The sequence below is a fragment of the Pezoporus occidentalis genome, unplaced genomic scaffold, assembly GCF_034315485.1.
Source record: "Pezoporus occidentalis ecotype Australia unplaced genomic scaffold, CSIRO_AGI_Poc_V1 ctg299, whole genome shotgun sequence".
Taxonomy (NCBI): domain Eukaryota; kingdom Metazoa; phylum Chordata; class Aves; order Psittaciformes; family Psittacidae; genus Pezoporus; species Pezoporus occidentalis.
In genome coordinates, this window is record NW_026914929.1 from 377,945 (window position 1) to 387,980 (window position 10,036).

General features: G+C 64.3%; 1 protein-coding gene across 4 annotated transcripts; it reads right to left on the reverse strand.

The window, feature by feature from the left end:
* Nucleotides 1-416: 416 nt before the first annotated feature.
* On the reverse strand, nt 417-9,875 carry LOC134167813 (hyaluronan and proteoglycan link protein 4-like). Of its 4 annotated transcripts, none has more exons than XM_062626875.1 (13): nt 9,721-9,875; nt 7,404-7,510; nt 7,192-7,289; nt 6,941-7,044; nt 6,714-6,796; nt 6,416-6,540; nt 6,191-6,292; nt 6,013-6,105; nt 5,816-5,935; nt 3,428-3,545; nt 2,764-3,126; nt 1,798-2,100; nt 417-1,194 (listed from the first exon to the last, which is right to left on the reverse strand). In XM_062626875.1, the coding sequence occupies exons 1-13, from the start codon at nt 9,810-9,812 to the stop codon at nt 854-856; spliced, it is 2,049 nt and encodes a 682-aa protein (XP_062482859.1). In that variant the 5' UTR covers nt 9,813-9,875; the 3' UTR covers nt 417-853. The 4 variants fall into 4 exon arrangements, with proteins under 4 accessions (XP_062482859.1, XP_062482860.1, XP_062482863.1 ...); XM_062626876.1 differs by having other exon boundaries at nt 7,404-7,507; nt 9,721-9,869; XM_062626878.1 differs by lacking the exons at nt 417-1,194; nt 1,798-2,100; nt 2,764-3,126; nt 3,428-3,545 and adding an exon at nt 5,156-5,510.
* Nucleotides 9,876-10,036: the final 161 nt, after the last annotated feature.

The following is a 10,036-nucleotide window of genomic DNA, read 5'->3' on the forward strand; positions in this document are numbered from 1 at the left end:
ATGCCCAGCTCTGGCACAGCAGGGCCAGGGTCTCTGAGCAGGGAGGGACTATACGGGCATAGCCAAGGTTCCCTTGCACCCGCGATGCCGCTCGAGGGTGGCACCAGCGAAGGACACACGAGAGCCCGGCTCAGCTCTCCAAAGCAGCCGAAGCTTTTATTTCATCTACGTCCAGCTCACGAGCGCCAGGGCTGCAGGAAGCCTCGAGCCGGGGCGCAGGGCACAGAGCCCATCCAGCACCTCCCTGCTCCCACCTCTGCTGCTGCACGGAGCCAAGCACTGAGGGGCTGCCCGAGGCCCAGGCCGAGGTGTGCACTGAGCTGCAGGGGCTGCGGGTGCCCCCGGTGACCCACGCTGCATGAAGCCAAGCTCAGTGCCCCCCATCCCCTGCGGGGACGGACTGGTGCGACGGTGCTGGTTGCATCTCCCGGGGGTTCAGTGCTGCATAGCCCCAGGGACAGCGCGGAGCTGGGGACCGTGGACATGAGGATGAGGACACTGTGGGGCTCTAGCCTGCTTTGCTCTGGATGGGCCTTTAGCACATGCAATGCGCTGATCGACAAGCAAGAGCTGCGATGAGCTGGGAGCCAGCCCTGGGTCCAAGCGCAGGCTCCTGGCTGGGTCAATGAAGCTGCTCCCCTCCCGCTGCCTCAGTTTCCCCAAGTGTCACCAGGCTTCGTGCGCAGCCCGCGGTGCAGCTCCTGCACCGGTAGCGCGTGGACACCTCTCCCAGTCCAACACAGGAGCTGCCTGCAGCTCCCCACGCTGCGGGGCAGCAGCACCAGGGAGCCCAACACATAGAGACGGGGTTGTCCTGGCCAAAAGGTTGGGGCGCTCCCGCAGAGGGTGACCCTCACACACGGTTGGGGTGCCCCCCCCCACCAAGTGCCTTCTCCGGAGCAGCCTCCCCGGCCTTTTTAAAGCAATAAACCCCAAAAAGCTTGTACTTCTTGTCGGGGAAGCCCAGGTTGCGCACGCCGGGCTCCCGGCCGCCGCAGCGTGCCCGCGGGTTGACGATGGGGTAGCGGATGCTGCCATCCTCCAGCCAGCCCGCCTCGCAGCGGTCCAGCAGCTGGATCTTCCAGGCAGCGTAGAGCTGGCCCACCTTGGCCACGGCCGCCCCGTTGTTCTTGCAGGCCTGCACCGCCTCGGCATAGCTCAGCTTGCGGTACGTCTTCAAGAAGTACACTTTGCCTAGGGGGGACAGGCACAGAGCAGAGGTTGCTGGGGATGGGGACATCCTGTGTGTGGTCCGGCACCGGCATCCAGTGGGCTGGGATGGAGCAGGGATGGGGGCTGTAGACCTTTCCCCAGTGTGTGTTTTGGAGGGGAGCAGCCGGCTGGGCTCTGGGCAGATTTATGGGGTCGCCTTGTGGTGATTACACCTACGATTTATTCTGCTGTCACCACTAAACCAACAGCGGCGGAGCCCCTGCGGCCCTGCCAGCAAGGAGGAATCCACACAGCCCCGCAGCCAGGCCGGCTCCCATCTGTCTTGCCAGGCCCTGGCCTCATCCATCACCCCTGCTGTTTGCTGCTGCAGTTCCCTCCACCCCCTGCTCCTGCCCAGAAGAGATGGGTTTTGCTAAGAGCACAAAGGCAACAGGGACAAATCGTGGTCCTTGCTGGGGGTTCCCAGCACTGAACCCCCACTTGATGTGTGGGGTTCTCCAAGGAAGGCACATGCAGCTGCACCCTTCTCTCATCCAGAGCTGAACCACCATGGGAAACCCTCCCCATCCCACCCAGCCAAATCAGGGAGCTGGGTGCTCCATGCCTCAGTTTCCCCTCGGTTACCATTGAGGTTGGAGGTGAAGCAGAAGGCATCATAGTGCTCGCTCTCCTTGTGCCGGTACCCGTAGTTCCGGACCCCCACCGGCGTATCCTTGCGGCCGCACTCCTCCCGTGGCCGGGAGATGGGATACTGCACGGAGCCGTCCTCCAGCCAGCCGGCATTGCACCAGTCCATGCCCTCCAGCCAGGCCTGGTGCAACTGATCGTGTGAGGCCAGGATCCCATCCTGCTCCAGGCACGCCTGCTGGGCCTCATGGAAGTTCAGTGTGTAGCGGCCCAGGCGCGGGTGGTAGGGGAAGATCACGCCTGGAGGGACAGAGAGGAGGGGCTGGGGTACGGGGGGGGTGTCCCCCACCTCATTTTGACCGGTGGATGGGGTCATCAGCATGAGCTGGAGGGGAACAGGGGCTGGTGCTGAGGGCTGGAGCCAGGGGAGGAGAGCTGCCATCATCTCTGCTTGGGGAGTTTGGGTGCTCCAGGCTTTTCTCAGGAACCCCAAACCCTCCACTTGGCAACTGCAGGGACCCCTACGGCACCCCAGGGACCTCTATGGCACCCCAGGGCTCCACGAGCTGCTGTCTGGGGACCTGGAGACATCAGCAGTACCTGCACAGGGCCCAGCCAAGCCCCAGCATCCCCAGAGCAAGCCCATACTGGCCAGAGCAGCGCTACTGCACCTCCTGAGCCCCCATAAGAGAGTTTTCCTACTTCCCCAGCCACAGCAGCCCATCCCAGCAACGCTGCTGCCACAACCTGATCTGTCCTGGTGCTTTATGAGGCCGCACCACTATCTATCTCCAGCATTTATTAGCTGCCAGCCCGTAAACCTGGAGCAACAATAAAAGCCAATAACAAGCAGTAAACCACGGCACACGCCAGGAAAAACAACCGGCCGTCAAGCAGGACCGAGCCCAGCACCGGGAACCACGTCCTGGCCAAGCCTCATCCCTGCTGTAGCAGCATCGGTACCTTCGAGGTCCAGCTTGACCATGCCGGCGTCGTCCTCCAGCTCGTTGGTGACCTCGCACTCGTAGCGGCCGTAGTCTTGCAGGGTGACGTTGCGGATGATGAGCGAGGCGTCGCCGAAGCCGTCCTCCTGCAGCGCCGTGCGGCCGCGGTAGCTGCCGAACGCCCGCCGCGCCTTGCCCAGCGCCACGAACACGTCCACGAAGGCCATGGGCTCCGTCACCTTGGTCCACTTGAGGCGGATCTCGGCCGGGTCGTGCGCAGACACATCGTAGTGGTAGCGGCAGGGCAGGATGATGGTGCCACCCCGGTGGGTCACCACCTTCCCTGGCGCTGTTTGCACCACCACGGCCCCGCTCTCACCCTCTGCAAGGGACACTGAGCTCAGGCGTGTCCCTGTCCCCAAGCCTGATGCTGCCTCCAGCCCAGGCAGGACCCACAGTGGGGACAAGGAAGGCTGGGGGTAATTTAAGCAGGAATTTCCCTCCTTTGGGGGCTTTGCAAACCCCGAGGAGGGTTGGGTGGCTCCTGGCCAGGGCAAGAGGGACACAAGGAAGCCTTTTAGTGCATATTAGACCCAACAGCTTGATGGCTGCAGGACGGTCCCCTCCATCCCATCGTGGGGGTGCAGCCCAGCTCGCTCCTGCACATCCCCATCCCCACTCACCCATGACATGGACCACCTTCTTCCGTCCCCGGGCGCTGGGCACCGTATCAGAGGCGAGGACGCAGGTGAGGAGCAGCAGAGCTGCGGGGAGAGCAGCCCAGGGACTTCGAGGACACATCTGGGAGGAGAGCAGAGCCCCTCAGCACCCACCGGTCCCCCGGGTGAGTGTGTGAGCAAACAGAGCCCCGGCTTCAGCAGCGATGCTGGTCCCCAGCGCACACCCCTTGTGGGGAAGCTCCTGGCCCCGTCTCCCACCCCACCCACCCCGAGGAGAGGGGGGTGACCGGCAGCGCCGGGTCCTGCTCCGAGCATCCCCGGTGCGCAGGGACCCCCGTGCCCGGCGGCCTGAACTCCGCTTCACCCGCTCGGTTACAGCCGGGATGAATATTTCATGGCAGGCGCTCGGGGCTGGATCTCCTGAGTTATTTATGTCGGCGCTGGCACATCTGGAAACTGAACTGATGGCGCTGGAGTGGCTGCGGTGGATGGAGCCCCCCGGCAGCATCCCCCCTTCCCTAGGGCAGCCAGGGAAACATGTGCTGGAGCCCCCCAGCTCCTGGGGGCTGAGACACCCCCCCACAACCCACCCCCGCACTGCAGACTTGCTGGATGAGCCCCCAGTTCTCATGGGGTGCCCCAAATCCCAGCCGGGCTGTGGGTCCCCCTCACCGTGGGAATGATCCCCCCCCGGAGCGCAGTGGGGCTGGGGAAGGGAAGCCAGGGCCTGGCTGTGGGGCAGGGGGAGGGGGGCGGCTCCCCGGGGGTCCCGGTGCGCGGTTGGGAGCAGGGGGAGCGGGGCAGCCCCGGCGCTGCCGCCGCGGTGCGGTGTTGCAGTGCGGGACACTGCGGCGGCAGCCCCGGGGCTGCGGGACGCCGGTGCCCGGGGTCGGGCATCGCAGCGCCCGGGGTGGGGGGAAACCGGCCCGGCCCCAGGCAGCTGCCCCCGCCCGGGGTCCCGGTACCCGCGGGTCCTCCCCGGCTCCTCGCAGCCCCCCGCACTCACCGTGTCTCTGCGGGCGCCGGTGTCCACCCGCGGGAGGGGCCCGGCCGCAGGAGCGCTCCGGTACCGCCGGTGCTGCCGGTGCGGCTCCGCGCAGGGGGCGGCACCGGGAGCTCGGCCCGGCCCTGCCCCGGCTCCCGGAGCTGCGCAGGGCCGCCGGCTCGCCAAGGTCACCGGTGCCCCGGTACCGCCGGTGCCCCCGGCCCGGGATGCGAGGGGAGCCCGTGGGGTGGAAGGAGTTTTACCCCGTAATTCCCCATCCAAGGGCAGCACGGAGCCACCGCCAGCACCCACCTTTGTACCCCCCTCGTGTACCCCCACCCGTGCGCACCCCCAGGCTCACACCCCCCAACCCCACCCTGAGCCCCTCCAGAGAGGGCGGCAGGGACCCCCCCCCAACCCCTGCACCCCAAAGAGCAGGAGGGGGCCAAGTCTGGCAGCTCCTCCGTGCCCCTCGGGTGGGTGACACGGGGGGTCCAATGCGGTGCTGCTGCCACTGGCCCCGGGGTGACAGCCCCAGCCACAGCAGGGACACCGGCGCAGAGGCCGAACCTTCGCTCCTTTATTGTGTAAACAGTGTTTTCCTGGCAGTCCTCACTCCCGTGTCCTGCTGGGGTGCGACGGGGCCCCCCCAGCTCCCGCAGCCCCCCACCAGCGGGACCCCTTCAAGCCCGGGCAAGGGCAGGGCTGTGGCTGCAGCAGTGGCCCTGCAGAGCACCTCGGGGTCCTCCTGGTGCAGCCCACAGCGTTAGGGGATGCAGGGGGGCTGGGAGCATCCCTGGGGACACCTCTGCCAGGCGGGTCTCACCGCAGGCTGCTCCGGTGCCACTGCAGGAGAAGGGGGCCGGCAGCACCCCCCGGGGCGGGCAGGACGGGTCACTGGTGCTTCTTGCCCCCGTGCAGGCCGGCAGAGGTGGCGGGCAGGAAGAAGGCAGGGCTGCGCAGGCAGCGCAGGGCCAGGAGCTGCGGCCCCAGCGCGTAGAGGACGTTGGTGAGGAGGAAGCTCCACCAGACATCCTCAGGGGTCTGGTAGGGGAAGGGCGTGCGGCTGTGCAGTGAGGAGCCCACGTGGGAGAACTGAGCCTGGGGATGCAGGGCAGCAGTGGCACAGGGTGGGTGACAGCACCAAAGGGCGCTGAGCAGGAGCACACCCAGCACATCCTATCTATAGACCCGCCGGCTCGCTCCAGCCTATTTCTGTCAAGCTAATCCCCGGCTCCATTAAGATCCACCGAGGCCAAAGCAATTACCCGGCAGCGACGGTGGGAGCTGCTCCACATCAGCCGCGGGTGTGGAGCTGTTCCCCCAAGCTCTGGCCTTGCTCTGGTCTGGTGGGGACTGAAACCCAGCCCAGGGGTCCCACCATGGTCCCCCCTTGCAGCCCTCACCTGCGCCACGGCACCAGCAAACACGAGGCTCCAGTCGGGCAGCCAGGAGCAGCCGGGCAGCACCAGCCCGTAGATGCAGAGGCAGAAGAAGGGGAGGACGTAGAACATAGAGATCAGCATCTAGGGGACACACGGAGAGGGTCACCCCGTCCCCAGTGCCACCGGGGGGACTCCAGCCCTGCCTGGACCCTGCTCACCTGCACTTTGGGGTAGGCGACGGGGTCCCGCAGGTACGGCTCGTGCTGGTAGATGTACTCGAAGCACGAATCAGCGGGGCAGTCCAGAACCACCTGAGGAGGTGGACAGTGGCAGGTGCACCCTCCCCTGGACCCTCATGGCCCCTTTGGGACCCCCATGCAGGGACCCAGCACTCACCATCCCCCTGAAGAAGGTGAATGCAGCGATGAGGAGCAGGACCAGGACCAGCCCCATGTCCTGGGGCCGCTGGTACAGGCGCTTGCGCTGCTCCTCTGCCACCTGGGAGAGGGAAAACGCCCTGGGTTTGGTCCCACACCCTGTGGTCCAGCTCTGGCACAGGGATAAGGGTGATGGCTCCCAGTGCAGCTCCCCACTGAGCTCCTGCCCCAGCTCCCAGCTCACCTTCTCGGGGCTGAGGCATGGCAAGGCCTTGGGCTGCTGGAAGAGCCTCACCCCAGCCCAGATGGGGATGAGGATATAGGGCAGGTTGAGCAGGAAGACAGGGCTAAGGTCAGAGCTGTATTTCCCTGGGGAAGGAGAGCACAGGATGGGCACAGCACGGTATTGATACCCGCTGCTTGCCTTCAGCTCAGCACCTTCCTCCTCTGCCTGCAGGCAAGTGCCTGGGAGCCAACCCACTGGACAAACAGGGCATGGAAGCAGCCTGGATGGAGCAGAGCCCCGCTCCGCACCCCTGTACCTATGAGGCTCCCAAGCAGGAAGACGATGATGCTCATCATCAGAGAGCCCAGCCAGAAGAGACCCAGGTTCCTGTAGTTCCTTCTGCAGAGACATCAGGATTAGACACCTCTGATCACCCCCTCGCAACATCCCTTCTGAGATCCTCCAACCCCCGGGAGCCCCTCCGGGCTCTGGATCCATGAGGACACCATGCAGGCACTGGAGCCACTTTGCCTCCCTGCTCACCTCTGGCCGATGGCCGCCATCATGGCGAGGTAGAGCCCGTAGTGGATGATTCCATCCCAGTAACAGATCATGATCCCGTGCGCCGTGCGCAGGTAGGGCTCACCCTGCCCATTGGGAGATAACGGATCATACGGGATGGGGCCGAGCACCTTCTCAAGCCCCCTCCCCCTGATGCTGTCCTTGCATCGCCCCTCTGTGGCAGGAGCAGCTTCGGGAGCAGGAGCAGCTTCTGTGTGCGGGTGAGGTGGTACCTCTCTGACGTAGACCTCCATGAAGCCAGAGATGAAGCCATCCTCCTCCAGCGAGATGATCAGGTCGACGACGGAGGTGAAGGAGAACACCACAAACACTGCGGGAAATGGGCTAGCTCTGAGCAGACCCCACGGCACTTCCCAAATCCCACATCTGCGCTCCCTGCAGGCACGGGATCACTCCCCACACCCCGGGGGGGGGGAACACTCACCGCAGAACAGGGGGTCCTGGAAGTGGCTCCCCCCGCTTACGAAGAAGATGATGGAGAATAGGCCAGCAGACACCAGCAGCCCTGTCAGCACCAGCGCCAGCGGGCTCCTGCGGGACAGCAGGGTGGGCTCCAGCAGCAGGGCACAGCCAGGGGGTGAAGCCCTGTTTTTCCCAGTGCAGGTGAAAACACCTTTGCCCCCCCAGTTTTGAGAGGTGTCCACCAGAGCAGGAGGAACGGCAGGATCAGACCCTGGCGCTGCCCGTCCCCTGCAGCAGGGCAATGGCTCCTTCCCAGAGGAAGGCCGGGTCTGACACCCAGGCATGGGTGGGAAGGGGCTGCCTCGCCAAGGCTCCTGTGCCCCCACTGTGGTCCTCCCTCTCTAGGCTGCGGCAATGGGCCACTGTGATAAGAGACTGGGGAACTTGATTATAAACTGCATCAGTAACGAGATGCTGAACCTGGGTCCTAAAAGAGTGAAGAGGTTGTAGGGAAGTCGCCCCTGAGCTTGCTGCATCCCCTGCAGGAGCTGGAGGAGCTGCAGCTCTGCTCTAGCCAATGCCTCAGCTGTGAAACATGGAAAGCATCCCAGTGTTTTCACTCAAGCCTTTAACCCTGTTACCAAAGGAAAAGGCCAAGCGGTGGCTGGTGGTCTGCTTACAGGCGGCTGTGACAACACCCAGCTCCTGGTTGCCTTGTGCTGCTGGAATTGCTCTTCCTGGGCCGGAGGAGGTGAGCGCAGGACCTCGTGCCAGGGCCAGGAGGGGTGACACAGCAGCACCGAGCGAGGGCTGAGCTTGTCCTCAAGCATCCAACCAAGAGATGGGCTTGAAACTCCACTCAAACCGATGCAATAGCTGAGGTGTCCCCTCCTCAGCGCATTGTTACTACTGCATCAGTAGTTACTACACAACTGATTACCCCCACAGAATGATTCATTCCAATACAGGTGCTGCAGTGGAGCAGCCCAACACTGGGCTCCTCTGGGCACTGTGTTTGATGGGGCTCGAGGCACAGCAACACGCGTTGGCACGCACCAGGCTACCCCACACGTACCAGCACCTTGGGGTGCTCAGGGCACCCAGCTCCCCCTGGCAGGCTGAGGGGCTTGGAGGCCACCGTTGCCCATCCCACAGCAGGGACTGATGAAAGTCATCCCCCTGAGATGCAGGAGACTGCTACAGGCCCCGGTTTGGGGGGAGCAGCATTCCCACATGGATGTGGTTTTAGCCGGTTCTACTGCGGATTTCATAGCAGTGGATCCTGGAGAGCTGGGCTGCAGCACTGCAGGGCCACATGGGATGGAGGGGAAAGAGGAGGCCAAAAATACAGGAATGAAAATTGGGAGATCATTAAGTAAAGTTTATCGGGTGGCCAGGAAAGTCCCGGCTCTGGGATGAAGAGAGATTTGGCTAAAAGCCCTTCCTGCTGCTAAAGCTACAGCAGAATTGAGCTATAAAAAGAAATGTATAATGAACGGGAAAAGGAGGGTGAAGGGGCCTGGCAGGAACGAGAGGATAGAAAATGTGGAAAAGGGATGGAAGAACACAAGAAGAAAACCCAGAGTTCCTGAGGCATGAGACAGGGAAGCAGAGAAAAGCAAAGACTGAATGTGGATGGACATAGAAGGGAAATCAAACATGTTAGGGATTGGTGGGAGCAGACCCCGGCTCCGGCTGTGCCACATGAGGATGCGCTGGGATCCTGTGTGGGATGTGGGGAGGGGATGCAGGATGGGGATGTGCTGAGCACCCAGGACACGTCACTCAAACCCAGAGTGGGGCTGTTATCAGCAGGGTGACAGCAGCGGTCTTGGGGCCAGCCTGGGCAGTGGCATCAGCCAAGACACCAGGAGGGTCACTTCTGGGGGGCAGAGCAGAGTTCAGAGGGGACCCAGCGCCCGGTGTTGGAGGTCTTATCCCTGTGACCTGGAGCCAGGTAACTGGAAAGGATGCTCCTCAACCACAGAGGTGCTCAGCACCATGATCCCCCAGGACTGGGGCTACCATTGAGCCCCATTGTGCTCCATGGTGTGCAGTGAGCCTGAGCGACCCCCGGTAGTGTGATTTCAAAGCCATAAAGGCAGTCAGGAACCACGTCAGCAACCTCCAGCCTGCAGCAGCCTTCCAGGGGCACCAGGATGTACCCCTTCCCCCAGCACCCTGCCCTGCACCCTGCTGCCCCCGCTCCGGGGCCGCATGGGACCCAGCGGCGGGTCCTGGTGGGATGGCTCCCGCCAGCCTCGGGCAGAGCCTGGACCCAGCGCCCAGGCCAGGACCCGCACGCAGAGCCCCGAGCGCTGTCCCCAGCCCGCACTCACTCTGCCAGGGCGGCCGCGCCGTTGATGCCGAAGGCCACCGGGATGGCGAGCAGGGAAGGGGCGAGCGCGCCCGGCGCTGCCGGGAGCTGCATCCCCGGCCCGGCCACCGCTGCCGCCCGCAGCCCGCGGACTTCGGCCCCGGTGCCGGCGGAGGCAGCGCCCTTAAAGCGGCAGAGCCGGCGGGACGGAGGCTGAGGGGTTCCGCGGGGAGTGGGAGAACACACGCGAACCCCTGCACATGCGGGGGAAACGGGGCTAAGGGCTGGGGGGGGAGATAAAGCAGCTCTGCCATGGGGACAGGCTGAGAGAGCTGGGC

Excerpts from the sequence above, each read along its gene's own strand:
- LOC134167813 (XM_062626875.1), bottom strand. The coding sequence starts at position 9,812 with ATGCAGCTCCCGGCAGCGCCGGGCGCGCTCGCCCCTTCCCTGCTCGCC. Across the intron at positions 7,290-7,403 it reads CCAGGACCCCCTGTTCTGCG|TGTTTGTGGTGTTCTCCTTC; the intron begins GTGAGTGTTCCC and ends CATTTCCCGCAG. Across the intron at positions 6,293-6,415 it reads CATGCCTCAGCCCCGAGAAG|GTGGCAGAGGAGCAGCGCAA; the intron begins GTGAGCTGGGAG and ends TCCCTCTCCCAG.